At 39.8% G+C, this 23,073-nt stretch overlaps 2 protein-coding genes across 2 annotated transcripts in view; one reads left to right on the top strand and one right to left on the bottom strand.

The window, feature by feature from the left end:
• LOC109425914 (PR domain zinc finger protein 5) overlaps nucleotides 1-23,073 on the top strand; it is a 94,757-nt gene that overhangs the window by 20,473 nt on the left and 51,211 nt on the right. The window lies entirely within an intron of this gene.
• Nucleotides 1,463-21,447, bottom strand: LOC109425911 (signal recognition particle receptor FtsY). Its single transcript, XM_019701284.3, has 4 exons — nucleotides 21,057-21,447; nucleotides 2,543-2,908; nucleotides 2,398-2,483; nucleotides 1,463-2,324 (listed from the first exon to the last, which is right to left on the bottom strand). The coding sequence occupies exons 1-4, from the start codon at nucleotides 21,073-21,075 to the stop codon at nucleotides 2,238-2,240; spliced, it is 558 nt and encodes a 185-aa protein (XP_019556829.1). The 5' UTR covers nucleotides 21,076-21,447; the 3' UTR covers nucleotides 1,463-2,237.

Below are 23,073 nucleotides of genomic sequence, written 5' to 3'. Positions count from 1 at the left end.
TGTAAGAATTTCTAAAGGAAGTTCAAAAGGAATCCCTGCAGGAACTCCTAGACTAATTTCTAAAAACCTCCTGCAGGAATTCCTGTAGAAACGGAATTCTTTATGGATCTCCAGGAGGGATAAGAGTTCTCATGAAAGAATCTCTGAAGGGACTTCTGGAATAATACTTGAGCGAACTCCTGTTGAAATAGCTAAGAGAACTTCGGCAGGAATGGAACACCTGGATTCATCCCTGAATCCTCCTGGAGCTATTAGTAAGATTCCTAAACGAACTCCTGGCGCGATCACCGAAGGAACTGCTGGAACAATCCTTGAAAGAATCTTTGAAAACAATTCATGAGGATTCGCGAAGCAATTTCGAGAGGAATCCCCGAAGGAATTCATGCAGAAATTCCTGGAGGGATGCTAAAGGAATTCCTCTGGGAACCCTTGATGAAACTCCCGGAGTGATCCCTGAAGGATCTCCTTGAGCGATCCCTACAGAACGTCAGAAGAAATCCCTTTCTTCAGACAAGGAGGATCTCCTGGAGGAATCTCTGAGGAAACTCCCGGACTAAAGGAACTCACAGAATTATCTCTGAAGGATCTCCTATGGGAATCCCTGAAGGATCTTCTGAATGAATCTCTGATGTATCTCTAGGAGGCATCCATAAATCCTCCCGAAAGAATTTCTGAAGGAACTCCTGGAGCTCTCCCTGAATGCACTCCTGTCGAGATCTTCCTGAGAGATCTTCTGAAACAGAAAACAATGATGAAACCTCTTCTGGAGGCATTTCTGAAAAATTTTCTAGAGGAATCCCTGGTGGATCTTTTGCAGGAATCACTGAATACTTCTCGAAGAATCTTTGAAGAAATTTCTGGAGAGATGTGGATGATAAATAATAAATAAAATGAAAAATTAAAAAAAAAAGTTCTAAGAGTTACGTATTTGAATGGCACCCTGAAATTCTATTTGAATTTCATTAGCAGTTCTTAATAATAGCCTTCTGCAAACTTTGTCTAAAACAATAGAAAAAAAACTTACCAAAGCTTCAATGACCAGACCACAGACAAACAGACGTAACACTCTTCAAAATGGCTTGGCACATGCATTTAACGATCAATTCAAATTTCATTTCATTTGCGCGATCCTTCCACCAGAGGCGCTAGTGTTCGATCGCTTTGACGTTTGCCAGTGTACACGTTGCTTAATGATGCAAACGAAAATTACAGGCGATTTGTATAGTGGTGTGCGTGTTCGCCAAACGTCGATTCCAAATCCATCATGGCCGACTGTGTCTCGCGCGGTTCTACCAACAGGTGGCAGTGCGCTCAAGAAAAAGACACCGGTCAAAAGTGTTTGATGAATTTTCTCTAAGAGTTACGTCTGTTTGTCTGTTACCAGACTTCAAATTGTTAGAACGTGCTGTTTTCAATTTTAATATGACATTCGGATATCATTCAGTGAGTACACATACATTCGTTGGTTTGGTAACATTTATTTCAACATCATATATCGCCGCTTTTAGCGGATTCTTCCAGCATCTGCTCTAAAATCTACAATTTGTATCGAAAAAAGAAGTAAATATTGGACGAAAAAGCTCTCGAATTCCGTTCGCAAATGCGAAATTTCCCTTCGTCGTAGAACTCTGTGTAGAAATCCTTCTCCCGTCTTCCCGTGGTGTTGCGTATTGATTGACGATTGTTCTATAAACTTTTCAAAAGTTAAAATTCGCGCCGTGTTGCGCTTTCGCGAAAAATTTGATTCAACGATCGAAAACAGATCTCTAAGAGACGTTGTTGGTATGCTGCCTGGCGCTTTAGCGAAATGTTGTTTGATCTATCTATCTTCTGCATCACGTATTTTGCTAGCTTCGAGGCTTCTGGCGGGTGAGATTCTCGTATAATTTCAGTTTGAACGATTGAATTTAAGGCCTTTTGCTTTGAACTTGTCGTCGCTTAGAAAAGCGCAAAAATGGTTAAACGTGTTTTTTTTTTCTGTGCATTGTATGTTTCTGTTTCGTGTGTTTTTGTGTAGATTAACTTCAAAAGTTTTTGTTTTGTTTCGTAATAGTAAAAGTTCTTAAAGATATAATATGAAGCTGCATTTACCCTAACGGTAACAAGTAGTTTATATCATTAGATCATGATTAGATTATCTTTTTTCCTAAAAGTAATATCATTGTTGGAGATTCAAAGGTTTGAATCTTGGGTTCGGTTCACGCAGGACAAGGTGGGTACAGAACAAGGTAGTTCAATTACTTTCCAAGGTTCATTTTACCCAGCAGGTTGGTAGCCGTTGACGTGGCCGTTTCCTGAGCCTTGGCGACGCCATCGTTGACGTTCTGATGAAGTTAAGAAACATTTGAAATGTTAAAACCTAATATCTACAACGAGAATACTTCAGAAGTAACTCACCTGAACCAATTCTCCACGTTTTTCATCGGCGTACTTGTTAGCATCTTGAAGCTTCTTATCCACCTCGTTACTGACGGTCTTCATGCCTGCAATACCAAAGTTGTCAGTCATCTTTCCAAATTTCTGTTTATCCTGCATCACTCACCCTCGTCGATCTTCTCCTCGGCGACCTTCATCTGGTCTTCGATGGCCTTCTCGACCACCTGGGCGCTCTGCTGGGCGGCATTCTCGGCGGCCTGCTTGGCGTGGTCCATCAGCGTGCCAGCGGCCTGGGCGGTTCCTTCGGCAACGGCCGCCGCCTGCTGTTTGGTGGCTTCGGCTTCGCTCTTGGCCGAACTGGCCAAGCTCTCCGCTTCCTGTTTGGTCTGGTTGAAGGCATCCTGGGTCTTTTTGGCCTGATCCTCGGCCATGCTCTGGGCCGTTTGCACCTTCTCGTTGGCCATGTCCTGGGCTTCCTTTTTCTTCTTGTCGAAGAGACCTTCGGCCTTGCTGCCGAGGTTCTTCAGGGAAGCTGGCGAAAAAGAATATTTAGATGTATAACGATTGGTAATTCGAAAATTGTTTCCAAAATCTTTCAAGATTGTTCGTCTAAATGATTCCAAAGCATTTCAACATGTTTTCACAATATTCAAGAAAGTTTGCGGAAGCCTTCTGCTTGAATCTTCAGAAAATCTCCAAGAATCCATACCTGAAGTATTCCTAACATGAGTTATTATTTTGAGGAATCAAATCTTAAGAAAACTCCCGCGAGAAATGCTAGGAGGAGTATTTGAGAGAATCATGGGACAAATTCTCAAAAGAATTCCGAGAGAAATTTCGGGAGGAATCCCGTGAGGAACTCTGGGAGGAATCCCGAGACAATCTCTGCAAGGGGATCTCTGAAAGAAGCCACGAGGAATCTTGTCAGAAACCCCGAAAAAAATCCAGAAGCGATGTATGAAAGAATCCTAGAGCAATCCCTGCAAAACATCTTAAAGGAGTCCTGGAGGAATCTCTTTTATAATTTCGGAAGGAACCACAAGACCAATCTAGGAAGAAATATTGGTAGAAATCCATGAATGAATCCAGAAAGGATTTCTGGAGAACATATCTAAAAAATCTTAGAAACAATTTTAGAAAATATCATGGGAATCCCTTAAAAATCCGAGAAGAATCAATCAAGTAATTGTGGGAAAAATCTCTGAAGGAATCCGTGAAACCCAGGAGAAGTCCCCAAAGTAATTTCTACATGAATCTTAGAAGGAATACCTGAAAGTGTGCCGAAAGGAATCTTAGTGAATCCTGAAAGGAAACTCGAGAAAGATTCCAAAAGAAATCAAGGGAGAAACCTCAGTAAGAATCTCGAAAGAAATTCCTGGTGGAACTCCGAAAAATATTCTTGAAGGAATCCCGAAAGCAATCAATGAAGGAATTATGTGAGGAATTCATGTAGGAATTCCAGAAAAATTTCCTGGAGAAATATTCGACAAAATCGTGGAAGAATCTCCAAAGAAATTGCAGGAAAAAGATCTAAAGGATCCCGACAGAAATATCAAGGGAAATCGCAAAAAAAAAATCCCAGGAAAAAATGCTGAAAGATAAATACATAAAAGAATCACAAGATGAATCAATGAAAGAATTCCGAAAAAAATGTTCTGGAAAAATCCCTGGAAAAAAAAGAATGATCTAAATGAATCTCGGGAGAAATACTTGAAAGAATTTCGGAAGGAATCCCAGGATAAACCAATAAAGGAATTTCGAAAGGAATCTCTGGAGAAACTTCTAAATGAATTACGGTATGAATCCCAGAATGCATCTTGAGAGGAATCCCTAAAGGAATCTCAAAAAAAAAGAAGCAATCTCGGGAGGTATCAACAGAGCAAACCTGGGAAAAATCTTGTAGGAAGTCCGGAAGATCCGGGTCCGAAGGGTTGCCGGGAGAAAATCTAAAAAGACACCTTAAGAAATTCCTGATCTACTGGATACTGTATCTAAATTATTGATCTAATCTACTAGATACTGAAGTCTCAGTGGCAAAATGCAAAAAATTCGCGATACAGAGATGCCAGGTGTCCAGGGATTCCGCTATGGGTTAATCCACTAGCATTTTTTGGGATTCCTACAGTAATACTTCATGGGATTGCTCAAGGAATGCCTGCTAGAATTGCTCCAACAATTCCTGTCCGGATTTACCCAGAAATTCCTACTGAGATTCACCCAAGAGTTCATCTGATGACCTATGGTGAAGTTTAAAAGAAATTCCTCCAAGGATTTCTGCAGATATTTCTTTTAAGTTTACTTATTTAGATTTCTCCTGCGATTCCTGTTGGAAACTACGATTGGGATTCTTCCAGTTATTCTTGCTGTGATTTCTCTAAGAACTCCTGCAGAGACCTCTCCTAGGATTCCCACAGAAATTCTTTGAGATTCCTTCATTTCTCCAGGATTCATCCCGATTTTTTGTCGAGAATTTATCAGGGACTCCTGCTAGAACTCCTCTACGAATTCCTCCATGTATTCTTTCAGGAATTCCACTAGGAATTCCTCCGCATATTTCTCCAGGTATTCTTTCAGGGATTTCTCCAGATATTCCAAAGGGAATTTCCCAATAAAGTCCTGCGAATATTCTACCAGGAATTCCTTCGGGTAACTCCTCCAGAAGGTTTTATGGGAAGAACCAATGAAGGCCCTCTTGGAGGAATGCTATTAGGATCCTAGAGGCATCCCGGATGAAGTTCCAGGAGTATTCCTGAAATAATTTCCTACGGAATCCCCAGAAAGAATTTCTAGAGGAATTTCAGAAGGAAGGCCTATAACAATCCAGGAAGGAAACCGAAAAAGAATTCCTGGAGGAATTTCAGATGGAGCTCTTGGATTCATCACAGAAGAAAATACTGGACGAATCTTAGAAAGAATTCAAGCAGAAATCTCAGAAGGGGCACCGGCCGGAACCGACGAAGTAACTCCTGGAGAGATCGTGGAAGAAACTTCTTGTTTATCTCAGAAAGGAGTTCCTCCTGGAGAAACCCCGAAAGAACTCCAGGAGGAACTGGTGAAAAAACTCCTGAAGGAATCTTAAAAAAGAGCTCATTGGTGAATCTCATGAGAAGGAATCTTCAAGAGGAATTACAACCGGAACACTTTGAGGAATTCAAAACAAGTCTCCTGGAGGAATCCCATAAGGAACTGCTGGCTCACTATGGAAGAAACTCCTAGGAGAAGCCCGGAAGGAAATATAGGAGGAACTCGTGAAAGACTGCTAGAGGAACCCTCAGAAACTCAGAAGAATCCTCAAATGGAGGAATCTCAGGAGGAACTCCTAAAGGAATCTCTAATGAAACTACTTGAGAAATCCCAAAAGGAACTCCTAGAATAATCACAGAAGGAACATCTAGATGAATCCAGGAATGATTCTCAGGATGAATCTTACAAAAAATTCTCTGAGAAATCCCAGAAGCAATTCCTGGAGGATTGATGAATTCTGTAAGGGATGTTCATTCTTTGATTTCTCCAGCAGCTCCTTCTGCGATTTCTGCAGATTCTTGTTTGATTTCTCCAAGCTTCTACTGCAATTTCTACAGATTCTGCTTGAATTGCTCTGAAAGTTGATTGTAGAATTCTCCAAGATGTTCCTAGTGTAAATCCTCCAGGAGTTTGTAACGGAATTTCTTCAGATGTTTTTTATGATTCTTTTAATGAAATTATTCCAGGTGTTCCGTAAGGGAATCTTCTGAGTTTTTGTTAGCTTTTCGATTTTAATAAATTTTTACAGAACAACCTTTCTTAAGAAATTCCTCCAGCAACTTCTTAAAGAATCCACCCAGTAAAATTTTTGTAAGGAATTCTTCCAAGAGTTTCTTCTGGGTTTTTACAAAGAGTCGAGTCAATACTTGTATCACAGACAAACTGACATATTACTTGGAAGAAATTTGTTTCAAAAACATCGTTTGGCACCTCACTAGCACCCTCTATAATGCTCAATCCGAAGCATTCATTTGCAGGTGTTGTTTCCCTCGGCTCGATGTAACAATTTAGCAGGTGACGACTCCCCCGTGGCGTCATCCATTCATAAAACGAATGAAGGTTCATGATTGAGCCATTTTAGGTAAACATTGATCGGCGTCGCGGTGATGTAGGCACAGCAACGCCACCATGACACATGCGAGCACAGTCCGAACCACACTATATTTTCAAAATGACCGTTAAACCGTGCGATGATTGAGATTTGAGTAGTATGTCTGTTTGTCTGTGCTTCTATCTGAAAATGCATTCTGGGAATCGCAGAAAAAAAAACTTTTCAAGGAATCCTTGAACTTCTAGAGGAATCTCAGAAGGTACTCCAGGGGGCATCTCGGATATAATTTCTTGGAAAATGTTGAGAGGAACTTATGGATGAATTGCGGAAAAACTTCCTGGACAATTCCAGAAGCTCTTGGTAGAATTTCGGAAAGAAAGAAGAAGTCTCTGAAGGAATCTCGGAGAAAACTTCTGGGAGAATTTCACAGAAAATTTTTGAAGAAATCCTAGATAAATCCTATGAAAAATCTTGAGTTATTCCGTAATCACAATCAGTAGGTATTGCTGGGAGCTTTTGTGAGATTTTCTAGAGCGATTTCAACAAGGTTTTCGGAGTTACTTGGAACTCCAAGAATTCCTTCAGAATATCTCAACATTTTTTCTATTGAATCCTACCTTCTTAAGAATCCTTTCAACAGGTTCAAGATAGTTGTCCTAGAACTGAAAATCTATAAATGTTCTGGAGCTCCGGGAAGTTTTGGTGTAACTGAATATTATCTCTGATATGTTTCCTAACTGTTATCATCTAGTGGTAACACTTTTCCATAAAAACAATACAGCTATCTATTGTCCCTGGTTTTATACAGCTCATCATAGAAGGCGAGTTAATAATGACCCTATGAACCTTCCGTCCCCAAATGGTTAAGGGGAGCTTCAGAACGTTCTAGGGAGTTTCAAGGTTTCTCGAGGTTTTCAAGAGATGTCAGTGGAGCTTTAGGGTACTTCCGGGTGGTTCCGAGAAGCTTTGTGAGGTTTTATGGGGATTGAAGGGGCCTATGAGAGGCTTTCATGAAGATTCAGGAGATTCTGGGAAGTTTTAGAGGTTTTTGGAAGATTGTGGAAGAACAGGAGGTCAGAAGAGTCGGGAAGAATTCTTAAGGGGTTCCGGGGGAATTCAATGGATTCATAATTATTTATAATTCATAATTAGTGGTTCTCTTCCGGGGTTCCGTAAGGGATTCCTTTAGCTATTTCTCAAGAAATTTTGCAGAGATTCGTCCAGTGTCCCTTCAAGGAGTTTTTCCAAGAAAAGCTCAACTGATTTCTTCAAAGAATCCTCAAGGGATTTCTCTAAGTACTTCTTCTAAGTTTTTCCTGTGGGGATTCCTCTCTCTCTCTCTTCTTGGCGTAACGTCCTCATTGGGACAAAGCCTGCTTCTCAGCTTTGACCATTTTGCATACGTATATCGTGTGTCAGGCACGAAGATACTCTATGCCCAAGGAAGTCAAGTAAATTTCCTTTACGAAAAGATCCTGGACCGACCGGGAATCGAACCCGTCACCCTCAGCATGGTCATGCTGAATACCCGTGCCGAGGCGGTCTATCTGGGCCCCTCTAGTTTCTGGATTCCAATTTTCACAAAGCGGAACAACCCAACAAACATTTTCGCTGAACAAGAGTTGAACAAACCACTCTTAAGCAAACTTTAGCTTAAAAAGCTGTTGTTCAGCTTATTATGTTTCTTGGGAATGAAATCGGATCTACTTCCACTGCCGTCTACTGTCATGTCGTTTGGGATTCCAGTTGATGTTATGTCAAAATTAAGCAGAAGATGTAATAATTCAGCAGTAAAAAGCCAAAGAACATTGTTATACTAAAGCACTACATCCCTCCCTCTCAGTCGTTGATATTTTGACGGACCTATCATAATTTTTCAGGGTGAAAATTTGACTCAGGAAAGATACAAAGAAGCTCCGATTTTGTCAGCCCAAAGTGCAACCAGGAGTAGAAAAAATCGAGTCATCACTGTAATATTGGAAATGTTCCATGAATTTCAACAACATTTTCGTAACAAATGAAGCTCTTCTAAATGATTATTCTTCAAATCTTTCGATAACATCAAACATCACTCGATTCTGATGTGTTCAACTGTACCTTGCAAGCTCGTGGAGTTGAACAAATAGCATTTGCTTGGCAATTTGAACAATCGATTACGAATTAGCTTATGTTGATGACGCGATATGACATCACCATACCTTAATTTGCAAATCACTAATGCAGCAGCATTGGTCATTCGTCATTACCACAGCAGCACATGCATCATCATTTTTATATTCTTGTTTTATTTTCGTATGAAATTCAGGAGAATCGAACAAGTATTTGATAAAGGACGCTATAATGTGCATCGTTGATTACATTGTAAGAAGCAATAAAGCAAGAGATGGCCTACTGCTCTACTGTCGTAGCAGACTGTTACTATAGCGATCAACCTGTACCAAACTAAAAAGTAGTGCGCCATTAGCTGTATACAGGTATTGTGTTGACCACTGGCTACATTGCTACAGGAATGTGTTTACTAACAATCAACGACGGACACTGATGCTGATGATGATTGTCGCGATGTCATCATCATTGGCGCTAATCGTCCGACAATGGCCCTTCCTTCACATCAGTACTAATGTTTACGAACGGCTCAGTCTCAGTAGGCGTAGGTGAGTCCTCTTGCTAATACAGTCGCAAAACATTTTCCGCCGGTGTGTACGGGAAAAGCTTAACCGGCTCAACAGTCATTAGAGGCGCGTGTTCTCTTCACTCTACCGCAGTGAATCGCAGCCTACTATCACCCAGCCTCGTCTTTTTGAATTTCCTTAGACCAGCCTACTACGTGAATGTGAATAGATCACATCGCACTTGACTGTGCTCGGTGCGTTTTCCCACCAACAACGTTCAAAGTTGCGGGTATGGCACACACCCTCACGCCTCATGCCGAGGAAAAAAACGGCGTTTCAAGATCTGGTTCTGAGATTGTAAAATTAGATCTCCTAGATCGATTAGTGCGGTTTCTTCGATCATCATGTAAGCATGTTTGTGAGCAAACGTCACTCCGACGGTTGCCGGTTCTCGGTTTGAACGTGGGTACGTGCTCTCGCTCGCTCGCCTACTACTGTCTGGATGAACGTTGGAATTTTGATTATCGCATTCCTGCAGACTGTAATAAAAGCCAGTTTGTGTAGAATGCGTTTAAGTTTTTTTTATATGAAACAATCAAAGGCATCAGAGTTATAATTGTTCAGTTCGAACTAAAAATGATGGACAACGTATTTCTAAAACAACTTCAGTCATCACGCGCCGCGGTTGCATACGCAAACATTCTCAAACAAACGAGAATCCCATAACTTGTCGTGAGTTGTATGTAATATTAGGTAGGTATTCTATATTCGCTTCATGCTTCGCTCGCGGTTGTCTTGGCGTTGGCTGTGGCTTGTGGCTGGCATGGCCTGCCTTGCTGGTTGACCTTGATGACTTCTGCTCACATCGAAAAATGACATCATCCTCCTCATACAACCGCGGTTTTGACGATGATGATGATGACGGTTGAACCAGTCTGAACGAATCAAACGGTATTCGAATGGGAATCAGCATTTAATAATAATATTCATTTCGAACTTGGGAGGAAATAAGAGGCAATGGGATTCACACTCTGGCACGTTCATACAAAAATGAAGAAGAATCGGTGTGAATGTGTGGCTCATGTTGTATACATCATAGCTGTGTCGCGACATTTTTGTTTATTTTATTCGCTTGAGTACCTCCACTGACTGTCACTGATCTATCGAATGTGAATAGAAAATCTCCCACACATCGCATCGAGTTCGATCGCATAAGCAGCGCGTTTCGTGTGTCACTTGTGGTGTAACTCATCATAAACATATCATATACTCAATACCGGCCTACTCGGATTAGCTGCGAGAACCGCAAACTTCATTTTGTCGTTTTATAACGATGATTCTAGATTGTTTAGACTTTGCTTCTTTTCTAGCCTAAACATCCGCAGTGCAGCTTGAAGACGTCCCTTCGCGTTTGAGTTGAAAAGTATTCTAGAAGTATTCCTAGACGTGATCCTAAAAGAACTCCTAGAAGAATTCCCCGAGATAGTCCTTAAAAATTCATGGAAGAACTCCTAGAAGAATGTTCGGGGAAACTCCTGGAAGTATTCCAGAAAAGGAAGGAACTCCTGGAGGAATACTTAAAGGAGTTATCGGAGGAACTTCTAAAGGAATTGCTGGAGGAACTTTGGACGAAATTCGGATGGGACCCAGTGTAACTTCTAGAAAACAAAACTTCTATAAGAACTAGTAGAGAAATTGCCTAGGGAACTTCTTGAGGAGATCCCGGTGAAACTCCTAGAGGTGTTCCCGAAGATATTCGTAAAGGAATTGCAGGAGATACTCCTAGAGGAATATCAGGAAGTAGTCCTAGATGAATTTCCGGATGAACTCCTGAAGGAATTCACGGAAGAACTGCAAGAGGAATTCCCGGTGGACCTCCTAGACAGGACTTCCTGGAAAGAATCATTAAGGAATCCCCGGACGGGGACGAAGTCGTAGAGGAATTCCTGGATAAACTCCTATAGGAATTCCTGGAGGAACACTTAGAGAAATTCTCACAGGAACTCTTTGAGAAATTCCTGGTGGAACTCCTAGAAGGGGAATATTCATGGAAACTTTTGGAAGATTTACCGGAAGAACTCCTAAAGATACTACTTGAGGAACTCTTAGATGAATTCTGGTAGGAACTACTACAGGAATCGCCGGAGGAACTCCCAGAAGAATTCCCGGCAGATTTTAGAGAAATTACCGGAGGAACTCCTGGAGGAATCCTCGGAAGAAACAATTCATTGGCGTATCTAGGATTTTTTCCTAGGGGGTGCCTAGGGGGTGCCAGTTTCAGAAGCTTCCAGTTTACTTTTGTTTTTTTTTTTTTGTAAAAGGAAACACCGATATACCCTCAATTTCCTAGTATAATAATATACTGCGCGAGAAGAACTAACCCGTAAATCTAATCGCAATCGTAAATAGATGTGCGCGACTGCGTCAAATCGTGTTGGTGGCATCAACGCATTTTTCTTGAGCCAAATTACAAACTTTTTGTAAAAGACACCAATACAGATGAAATGCTGTATGAAGCTGAAATTTTAATATTGGTAAAATTTTGATTAGTAATCAGTGTCAAAATTTCAGCTTATTACAGCATTCTGTTAGCAAGTCACACGTTTTGGGAAGTTCCAAAACTTGACTGAATAATTCGGCAATTCCTTTGGGAATTAGATTTTTCACAAAATACCTTTCGGCACATCCTTTGACAATTTCATCGATAATTACCATATGGAAACTTCTTCGGAAAACCCTTGAGAAGTTGGTTGGCTTTTTTTAATTCCATCAACAAATTATTCGGATTTATTAGGTATTCTCTCAAGCATTTTTCAATTACCTCAGCAGTTTTTTTGGTAATTCATTCGACAATGACACTAAATAGTAACTTCCTCGCAAATTCCTTTGCAAATCCGTCGTTTTTTTTTATGTTGTAACTGTGCTATTCAGTTTTACTTCGCCGTTTTCTTCTAGATTTCTTCAGTAATAATTTAAGGAATTCCTAAAGCAGATTCTTTCAGAATACATTCGGCAATTCCAATGTTACTTGTTTCGAAAATTTCTTTAGAATTTCATTAACAGTTCCTGAAAAATTATCCGGCAATCCGGCAAACCTCTCCGATTATTGCTCAGAGCCGTAGCGTACGGTTGGTCAGGTTGGCCCCGTCAAGGGCGCCGAAAGAACCTAAAGCTTGAAGGAAATAAGAGTATGCTAATGTTTACTTGAATGTTATCAAGATTTCTTCATTAACAATATCTGAGAATGATCATATGTTTTTACGTTCTTCCGCATTCTTCAAAAAGTCAGATTTCTCTAGATTATTTTGAATATTTATATAACCTTAGAATTTAGATACTTTTTAGTTTTTTTTTATTGAGCAAAACATAATCAATAGGCTTTCGACAGTTTAGTAAAAATTCCAAAACATTGGCACTGGGGAAGGTCTTGACACAGAGAGTTGTGGTTAGGTGTGTGATCTTGAGGTTAAGCTTGAAGATTTTCTTCGCATTTAATGGAACATTTTTCAGTGTTTAAAAAGTATTTTAAATGAAAAAAAAAAATCAACTGTTATTTCCAGTGAATGCTTGTTTGCGCTTAATCTCTTGCAAATCTAGCAGATTTTTTTAGGTCGTTTTCACCCAAAAAAAAACTACCATTGAGTTTTTTTACTCCCATCCCCCAAAATAAAATTTTTATATTCCAGAAATTACTTCATCAATTTTCCCAAATATTTTTTTTTGAATTTTTTAATAGGTTGCCTTCAGAAAATCCTACACAAAAATTTTCAGAAGTTTTCTCAAAAGATTGCTTTAAAAAATTCCTCAAGCATTCCTCTAAAAATCTCTCAGAAACTCATTCAGAGATCCTTAAAAAAAACAAATCTCGGATACTTTTTCAAAACTACGTATCAACATAGGATTTGTGTGTATTATACGTCGTTTTGAAAAAGTATCAGAGAAATAAAGAATTCTTCTGCAGATTTTTCTTGAAATTTCTCAAAGGAATTTCTAAATACCATCAGAAATTCTTTCAGCAGTTATCTAGGAGTTTATCCAGAAATTAGCCAAAGGACTTGTCCCGATATCTTTCCAAGAATTTTATTGAATAATATTCTACGATTTCTCAGAATTACAAAGTTTTCTTTGGAACTCTTCTAGAGATTCCTGCAAAAGTATCTTTAAGGATTAGAACCTAAGAACTCTTCAATAGATTTTTTCAGTAATTCCGCCATAATTTCTAATAGAAAATCCTGTACAGATTCAGTTAGAAATCCAAAGATTTCCTTCAAAATTTTTCCAAGGTTTTTTTTTATTTTTTAACGGCTTACTTTAGAAATTCAACTAAAGTTTTCTTCTGAATGTCATCTATAGATTTCTTTAAAAACAAGAAATCTATCACATCGCTTAGAAACTCTTCCATGTTTACTAAGGATTGCTCCATATATTTCTGCTAGAATTGTGCTAAGAAACCTTTCATGAATTTCCTTATGAACTCCTCCAGAAACCGTAAATTTGGAATTCATTTAAATTTTTTTCCAGATTTTCCGTAAAAAATCGCCTTTGATTCCATCCAAAATATCTCTAATGGTTTCTTTTGAAAGCCTTCCATCGACTTCCTCTAAGGATTTCTTCATAAAACCTTCTAGAGATTTTTTTCTAGATCTCCAAAAAAAAAACTTGAGAAACTTTTTCAGGGATTCCTTGAAAAAATCTTCCAAATACATTTCAGAAATTCTTCCAGTTGTTCTTTACATATTCTTACAGGCATTCCCTCAGGCATTTCTTCACAAATTGCTTCAGAAATTCCTGCAAGAGCTACTCCATGAATTCAATTGGAAATTTTTGCTGAAATTTCTCCAGGATTTTCATCCTGTATTCCTCTGGATATTTTTGCTTAAACTCCTTTAGAGATTCTGCATAATTTATTCAAATGATTTCAGCAGGAATTCATCCAGAGAACATAAACCTCTGTAGAGATTCCTTTAGAAATTTCTCCTGGCCGAAAATTAGTACAAGTTCGTTTGACGATTCCTGAAATCCCGTGAAACTCAATTAAGTACAAAATTTACAAAACTTTAAAAAAATACTGTAAGATTTCCTGTAGAAAATTATGCATAATGTATTTATATTATGAATCTGAAATATTATTTCTAATTATTGAGCTGGTCTTAGTGAGATTCTTGAAATGCAAAATGTGCAAATTTCGGAGAGTTTATGGGTGACTCCAATTGAAATTCCTACAAAATTACACGAATGAAAAAAAACTATAAGAAAATAAAAACAAAATCGAAGGAAATGTGTTTTTTCGAAACATCAGAATATAACTTTTGAAGAAAATTTGAATAAAAAGAAAAACTACAAATTTAAGCAAATTAACAATGTCAATTTGTCGTGGGGCGCCAACATGGACGCTTGTCAAGGGCGCCATGGGACCACGCTACGGCTCTATTATTGATTTGGGAACTTTTTCGGTAATGCTTTGGAAATTTCTTCGGCAAATTTCTTATAGATATCCCTCGGGAATTTCTTTGAAAACATCACCGGAAATTCTTTCAAAATTACGGAAATTCCTTTTGGAATTCTTTCTGTAATTCCATCAGAAATTCCTTTAATGGTTTTGCCAATAATTCCTTTAAGAATTTCGCCGACAATTTCTTAGGCAATTCTTCAAGCAACTTTTTGAAAATTTATTCCAAATTTTTTTCGAGAATCCCTTCGAGAAAAAAAAGTATTTAATACTTGTGGAAAGTTTCATGGAAATTTCATCGGTAACCCCTTTGGAATATATTTCGGCAATTCAATTTTGCATTGGTTCAGATCGCATTTTTTTCGAAAAGCTTCCATAATTTCTTCAGGAATGCCTTTAATAGTTCTTCTAAGAGATATTCCCAAAATGAAAAGCTGGATAAATTTGGATCAAAATTACCTAAGAAATTTCTAAAACAGTTGCCACTGTTTTGAAAACTTTTTATGTAACTTTGATGGAATGTATCCAGCCATTTCTGTGGGAATTTTTTAGGATTTTTTTTTTGTTATATCTTTGTTGTTTTTTATTCGAGAATTCTTTGCAAATAGATTCCAAAACTCCTTTTTAAAATTTTTGTTTTTAAATTAATTTGTTTTAAAATTATTGTTTGGGAAATCACAATTTCGTTGCAAAATGTGAATTTTTGAGTTTCCAAAGGAACTGTCAGAGAATTTGCAAAGGAATGACCGAAAAATCCCCAAAGAATATACAAAAGAAATTGTGAAATTAATTCCCATGGAATTCCCAAAATAATTGTTTGAGAAACTTCCAAATTAACTGCCTAGGGATTTTACAGAGGAATTAACGAAAAAGCTTGAAATAAAATTGCCGAAGATGAGAAAGGAATAACTGTAAGATTTCCCACACAAATAACAAATGAAATGTTCAAAGAAAGTGCTGAACACCGAAGTAATTCACAAAGGAATCGCTGCAAAAATCATCGATGATGCAGCCAAAGGAATCCCCTAAGAATTTTCCGAATAAAATTCAAAAAAAAAAAACAATGCTGAAAAAATATAGACATATTGCCGAAGCAATTTTTGAAAGCAATAATTATAAATAAAATGAAATAATAAATAACTACAAATCACCATGGAATTGCCAAAGAAGTTTGCAAAGAAACTGAAAAACGAATTGTAGAAGGAAATTCAGATGAGTTGCCGTTGAAATTTCAGAACAAATCGACAATGATTTTTCATAAGGGCCTAACTTACTTGATCGATTTCTCTTCGTCGGCTCTCTCTTTCGTTAAAAACTTGATCAAAACAAACAAAATCATTATTCTTTTTGTTTCTATAGCAACATGTAGTCGTCTTCTTCGCATTTAAACCAAAAAAGCTTTGGAAAACTCAATACACATTCTGTGTTAACACAAAGAGAGAATCGATGAAGAGAACTCGAAAATGTCAGTTAGGCCCAAATGAAAAATCAGTGTCGAAATTTTCAATGAAATTGCTGATTAAAAAACCAAGCTCGTCGTATACAGCGCAAGCGCGGTGCAGTTTTATTGTCAATGGTTAAAATTAATCACCCAGACCACTGCCAGAACCGAAAAATCGATACACATTTCATATAGCGACTCAGGATAATCCTAAACTAATTAATCAGCAAAAACATAATTTTTAGTGCTTTAATTATATAACATAAGTCCAAAACGCTAATACGTAAAATGAATCATGAAGTCATTCCATTTGTAGCTTTAGTTTTGTTCAAATGCTCCATTAATAATTGTTGGAATTATCATGTGAAGTTTTAGTTTTAGGCTAATATCAAGGAAAAATTCTAGGGGGTGCCAAATTCATTCTAGGGGGTGCCAGGCACCCCTGGAACCCCCCCTAGCTACGCCAATAGAAACTTCTGGTATTTCCATTGGCGTAGCTAGCTTTTTCTTTTTTCTTACTCACTCTCCTAAACAAACTCGAGAAAGAGCGGGATGCAAGAAGGGGCCTGTTCCCCCTCTTTCATCCTTCTCTTTCTCGTGGTTGTTTAGGAGAATGAGTGAGAGAAAAGAATAAGCTAGCTACGCCAATGGGTATTTCCAGTGCAAATTATAGGAATTCCTATAAGAATACCCATGAAAAATCGTATATGAATTCCCGGAGGGACTCGTAGACATTTTCCGGTAGGTACGCCTATAGGAATCTCTGGATGAACTCCTTAATGAATTACCGGAAGAACTTTTAGAGGAGTTCCCGACGAAATTCGTAAAGAAATTCCTGGAGGAACTCGAATAAGAACTTGTAGAGGAATTACCGGAGATGTGCTCCTAGAGGAATTACCGGATGAAATCCTAAAGAACATCTCAAGAAGAACTTCTAGAGGAATTCCCAGAGGAACTCTTAGGGCAATTGCCGGAGGCATTTATAGAGGAATTCCCGGAGCAAATCCTATAGTAATTCCTAGAGGAAAGGGAATCCTGCATTTTGACAAACTGTAACTGCTACGTGATCTGAAGGCTCGCGGAGAGAAGATTAATGAGCAAGATGCATTATGTTACCTCCTGTTGGCGTTACCTTCTTCGTACGACGCGTTTGTTACGGCATTGTACACTGTAGAACCGGATTGATTGACGCTAGAATTTGTGCGAACGCAACTTCTGGATGAGGAAACAAGACGAGCGAACAAGAATACGTGTGACGCATCCGGAAGTTCGAAATCGGCGTTTGTGAGCAAGAAATGATACTTCAAGTGCTATAACTGAGGAAAAGTATACCATAAACGATCTGAAAGTAAGGAGAAATCAACGGACGACAGGAATTGCCATCAAGTTAGTAGACCGATCAATTGGCGACCCAAATTCGGTGTGAAAGCGGACACTGCGTTTTTTGTCACGTGTCGTGGTGAAGAAGCATTGGTTGTTGGAAGCTCTGAAGACGGAAAGCAGATTGAATGGTATGTAGACTCCGGTGCGTCGATGGAATGTAGACTGTAGAACGTAGATGAGAGCTGAACTGACGGTTGACGGAAAGGTCCTGATCAAGACGAAAGATCAAGTGGCAGGAGAGGAAGATCTTTGTACAAGCTGAACGTTCATCTGCGGAATCGTGAGAAGAATACAATGGTAGCGAAAACTGATGACTTCGAACTCTAGCACAGACGCTTCCAACACGTTGGTGAAGCCAATCTCCGTAAGTTGTGGATGCACGATATGGTGAAGACCAAGGGAGGAAACTGAGTGGTACTAAGAACCGAATTTGCAAAGTATAGCGGGAAACCAGTCGAAGAAAGTCTTTGAGGAGGCGCAAAAGTCGAAATCCCAGAGGCCTCTCGAGCTAATTCATACGGATGTATGTGGGCTGTTCGTCTGGCATACGTGGAATCAGAAGCGGTACTTCGTAACATTTACGGATGACTACACGCATTCTACTGTGGTCTATCTGTTGAATTGGAAGGATGAGGTGTTGGAACATTTTATCGAGTATGAAGCCAAGGTTACCGCAGTATATCGTTCCCTGCAATCCACAACAAAATGGAGTTGCCGAAAGGATGAATAGGAGGACGTTGAGTTGGACAAATTAAGATCTCTAATCCTGGATGCGAGAATGTGATAATACGCAAATAACTGTTATCTCATAAGGAATGTTGAAAAGAGGAAGCTGTCCATATCTTGGGACGTGATTTTTGATGAGAAGTCTGCATTGTCCATACCGAACCGTTGCGTGGCGATAACTGAAGATGACAGTTATGTGAATAATAACGAAGAACGAACACCTGATCATAAAGCGTGAGACAAAAGACTACCTGTAGCTGTACCGGAGCCAGTACCGCTGGAAGAAGAGGAACTCGAAAAAACGTTAGCTGTCGTGCAAGACTTGCCGAGAAACGTTCACTATTTGAGAAAACGTGATAACAAACAGTTCTGGAACGATGAATCCCTGAAAGGGTAAGCTGAAAACAGTGAGTTCCGTGAGTCCTCTGAGCGGGTGTGCCGGAAGCAATGAGTCCTCATTATTGAGATGGTAACGCAACCAAATCGAGTTCCCTTAGAGGGTAACTAAAAACAGTGAGCCTCTGAGAGGGTAAGCTGAAAACAGTAAGTCCCCTATGAGGATAGCTGAGAACAGTGAGTTCCTTCAGGGAGTAACCTGAAAACAGTGAGTCCCTGGAAAGGGTTAGCTGAAAACAGTGACTTCCCTGAGAGAGTAGTTGAAAACAGTCCCCTAAGAAGGTAGCTGGAAGCAGTGAGTTCCCTGGAAAGGGTAAACTGAAAACAGCGAGTTCCTTGAAAGAGTAAGCAGAAAACAGTGAGGTCCCTGAGAGGGTAGCAAACAGTCCTCTGCGAATGTAGCTGAATCAAAGCGGGTCCTCTGAGAGGGTGGCTGAAAACAGTGAGTCCCCTGAGAGAGTAACCTGAACACTGTGAGTCCCCTGAGAGGGTTGGTGAACCAAAACGAGTCCCCTGAGAGGGTAGGTGAACCAAAACGAGTCCCTTGAGAGGGTAATTGAAAAGAGCGAATCCTCTGAGAGGGTAAGCTGAAAACAGTGAGTCCCTTGGAAGGAGTAAACTAAAACCAGTGAATCCCTCGAGAGGGTAAGCTGAAAACAGTGAGTTCCCTGAGAGGGTAGCTGAACTAAAATGAGACCCATAAGAGGGTGTGGACAGTGAGTGGATAGCTAAACCAAAGCGAGTCCAGTGAGTCCCCAAAAACACTCTTGTTTTTTTACTTGTTCTGGTGCTATCCTGCTTACACGCACGGAGAATTTGAAAACAAGGCAGGCTCATTTTTCATTCGTGTTTCGCCACATTCGTTGTCAGTTGTATGCCTCTCTTTTTTCATTCAATTCCTTGTCATGAGTATGTTCTTGCACATCGTAAAATAATCAATTTCTGTTAACCAACGCAAAATTCGACTTAATGAACAAATGGAACAGCTGGTTAGTATTCCAATTAATTACTATACCCAAGTTTTGTGGTGATTGGAAGTTTAATCAGGAGTTATGGTCTAGTTTTGTTTCTCAGTAAAAAATGTCAGTGACAGAAAAACGAATGAATAAGTGAAAAAAATCATTCGCCAAAATAAATGGATTTCTTTATTTTTGAGACCTTCAGCCCTGAGCTGGTTCGTCTCTTAACCTTTAAATTGACTTATAAATGTATTTCTGTAATATTTTTCTGCTGATTTTCATATTATCTTAGTGATAAAAAACCAGAATTTCAGAAAAAAAATAAGGAAGGAAGTTAAAAATGTCACGCAATGTCATGGGAAAAATGTCATGACATTTTTTAGTTTCTACCATTTTCTGCGCGATTTTCAATCCGTGAGCATCAACATTCTATAATCCTGTTTAGTTTATGAAAAAAAAATGGTGTCGATAAACATTTCTTACCAGTGGCATTCCTGTTCGCAATGCTTGCTTAGATTTGAGAATGGCCACAGATATTTCATCGTAACTATGATAAAATATATACACTACTTTGACCAAGTATCATTTTAAAATTTGTTTACTCAGCAATTTGCAGGAATAGGAAAACAAGCTCTGAAAAACACTCATTTTTTTGTTAACTCTTCAGTTTAAACACATCTACTAATCAATATTCACCACCTCATTCCTAATTCCTTCGGCACGGAAGAGACGCAACCAGCTGTGAAGGACGACACTTTGTTTACTACTGTGTATTTCGAACGGATGTTTCAACGAATTCATTACTCGTCATTTTTTTTTCTTTGTCAATTTTTGGTCATCCTAGTAAATTAAGCTTGTCACGTTTCGACTGCATCGCGATAGATTTTATCCTTCTGACAAACGACGAATATATACTTACATTTTGCACCTCCTTTACATTACGGAAAGCATTATTGAAGAGAAGAACAGACAAGGAAATATTTCAGAAATAACCAGAGATGATCGTAATTGACACACCGTTTACAAATTGAGTAAATTACTATCACCACCATCGCATCGGTGAAGTAAAATGACAAATATTTGAACTACGAGGTCATCCATCGAAGAAAACAGGAGGAAAATAAAACGGCCAGCACCGCCTGCTTAGGTCTTGATGATCTTCCTCACCATGCCATGAGGCAGGGTGGTATCACGCAAGGCGTACGTGCGGAAGCGCAGCAAGCGACGATGCGACGGGAGACAACGAACGTCGCCGCGCCTCGCATCTAGTAGTCGAGCGGGCCAGCCAGTTGAAGCGTGATGAATAACTTACTCTATTTTTCCACACTACACATTCCTACTAGGCTACTACGTTTGAATTTTATTGCATTTTTTGGGACCGGTTTTTCGTCGAGTGCCGATTTGGAAGCCAATTCGGGTGAAAAAATCTCCGCAAACCGAAATAAAAGTGAAACTGAAAATCCACTTGATTCTAAATTTATGGTCAGGGTGCCAGGCGAAAATGATTTTAAAATGACGCGTAATTTCAAACTGGACAGAAACGTGCGAAGAAAATCGATACCATATGACTCCGCATAAGTTGGTGGTTTCTTTTTTCTGGGAGTGGTGACCACAGTCGAGTTCGAACAATAAGGTATACCTGTGAATCCGCTGAACATGTTCGTTGAACTCTGCTACGTTCTTTCGGTCACTGGAGGAAAACAATCGATCGGAGCAGGCGCCTACTGTCTAGCCACTGATGACCTAATCTGGTGCTCCTTTTTGTTTTTCCAAGGATTACTAGACTGCAGCAATAACTGTTTCTCGAATTGCACTGCACACAGTACTGGCGAAGGAAATGACCTCACACGTCTCCGTTATTGGGATGAGAAAATCTCCGTTTTGTCGTTGCACCTTCCGGGCACGATGCGTCACTCGCGGAATAGGTATTAAGGTATGTAATGCCTTGAACACGTTGTGACTTCCGACGCGCAAACCAGATTCGAAACTAGCTCCGATGGGGTCTCGCAAGATACTGCGTTGGATGCCGCTGGTGATGCTTCTCTGGTTGCTTTTCGCACGGAACAGCTGGTGTTCGTCATCATCATCATCACCGTCATTGTCATCATCGTCATTCGTTTGAGTTAATACAAACTCACGACTGAGAGCGCAAGTGGCGAGAGAATGCACGCCGCAGCAGTTGCACAAAGTCTCTCACCTCACGTGGACGGTGATTCTCGTGAGAAATGCGACGACTTCACGTCAGCGTGATTTTCCATCCGATTCGCAGTGTTCGAACATTACGCGCGAAGATCATTTGAAATTTTAATGACCGTTGTTGGTTAATATGCTTCTCTAGCTTTTCTAAGATTCCAAGATGATGCTCAAATGTTCTATCGTTTCGGAAATCATAACAATAGCCGAGGTTTCTTCAATTTTGACTTACTTTCTTGTTTCCAGGTCTTCATCCACCACGTGCGTGATTTTCACATGTCCCAAGTGTTCCAGTTTTTTGTCAATCCAATCCTTGCCGTCTCCGAGTCATAGCAGGCTGTGCGGTGCCGACACCGCTCAAACGTCAAATTTCGCGTGAGAGTAAGCAGGCTAGAATAAATTCTTGCAGTGGACCATACCGTCTATCACGCGTTTTCTTTGCTCCGCGGTGTTTTGAATATTGCCTGGCGAATTGAGAAACGGCTGGCGGTGCTACGCTATCCCGCAATTTTACTTCGAAAAGTGCTTGCAAAGTGATCTTTGGTGTTTAACATATTTCTCTTACCTAACGATTTTGACGGATCACCTGATGTTGAATAGGATAATTCGAGATTGTAAGAGTTTGTCGCTGCTAGATGTCCGGGAGACGCAAATATAAGTCTACAATTTCGTTCTAAGAGTACTGGAATTCGTATTATTGCATAACAATTTGAAACTGTGGTGCTTAAACGTTGACCAAGCGTATCTCTTGAACTATACCTTTCTTCTTCTTTATGGCTCTACGTCCCCACTGGGACTTGGCCAGCCTCGCTTCGACGTAGTGTTCTTTGAGCACTTCCACAGTTATAAATTGAAGGGCTTTGAAGAATTCTCTGCATGAATTTGTATATTGTGAGGCAAGGACATTCAGGCTTATTCTGCGCGGCGTGTGAGACGAGTCGAATGAGGTGACAAAGCCGACTCGCCCTATTTGATTTGTTTTAGTCGTCTCACGTCACGTGAGACGAAACCATCCGTCTCACCTTACACGCCGCGCAGAATAAGCCTGATTATGTCCACGGTGTCGAATAAATGTTCCCTACTGGAACGGGAATCGAACCCACTGTCTCCGGATTGGTTAGCCAGTGGCTAAGGATAACTGAAGACCCCACTATAATACCCAAATTGCCGTGACGCCTTATTTAGTTGTCCAACTATTCTTACACCACAGACAAACAGACGTAACACTCTTCAAAACGGCTTGGCACATGCATTTAACGATCAATTCAAATTTCATTTGATTTGCGCGATCGTTTCACCAGAGGCGCTAGTGTTCAATAACTTTGACGTTTGCCAGTGCACACGTTGCTGAATGATGCAAACGAATATTACAAGCAATTTGTGTAGTAGTGTGCGTGCCAGCAAAACGTCAAAATCGAAATCCATCATGGCCGACAGTGTCATGCGCGGTTCTACTAACAGGT

The sequence above is a fragment of the Aedes albopictus genome, chromosome 3 (genome assembly GCF_035046485.1).
Source record: "Aedes albopictus strain Foshan chromosome 3, AalbF5, whole genome shotgun sequence".
NCBI classification, from domain to species: domain Eukaryota; kingdom Metazoa; phylum Arthropoda; class Insecta; order Diptera; family Culicidae; genus Aedes; species Aedes albopictus.
The sequence above is the reverse complement of the archived record's forward strand: the minus strand, read 5'-3'. Positions and strand labels throughout refer to the sequence as shown.

Bases quoted from the DNA above. Each gene is read 5' to 3' on its own strand.
- LOC109425911 (XM_019701284.3), bottom strand. The intron at 2,484-2,542 runs GTGAGTGATGCA...TTGGTATTGCAG, and splicing joins CGAGGAGAAGATCGACGAGG to GCATGAAGACCGTCAGTAAC. The intron at 2,325-2,397 runs GTGAGTTACTTC...TAACTTCATCAG, and splicing joins AACGTGGAGAATTGGTTCAG to AACGTCAACGATGGCGTCGC.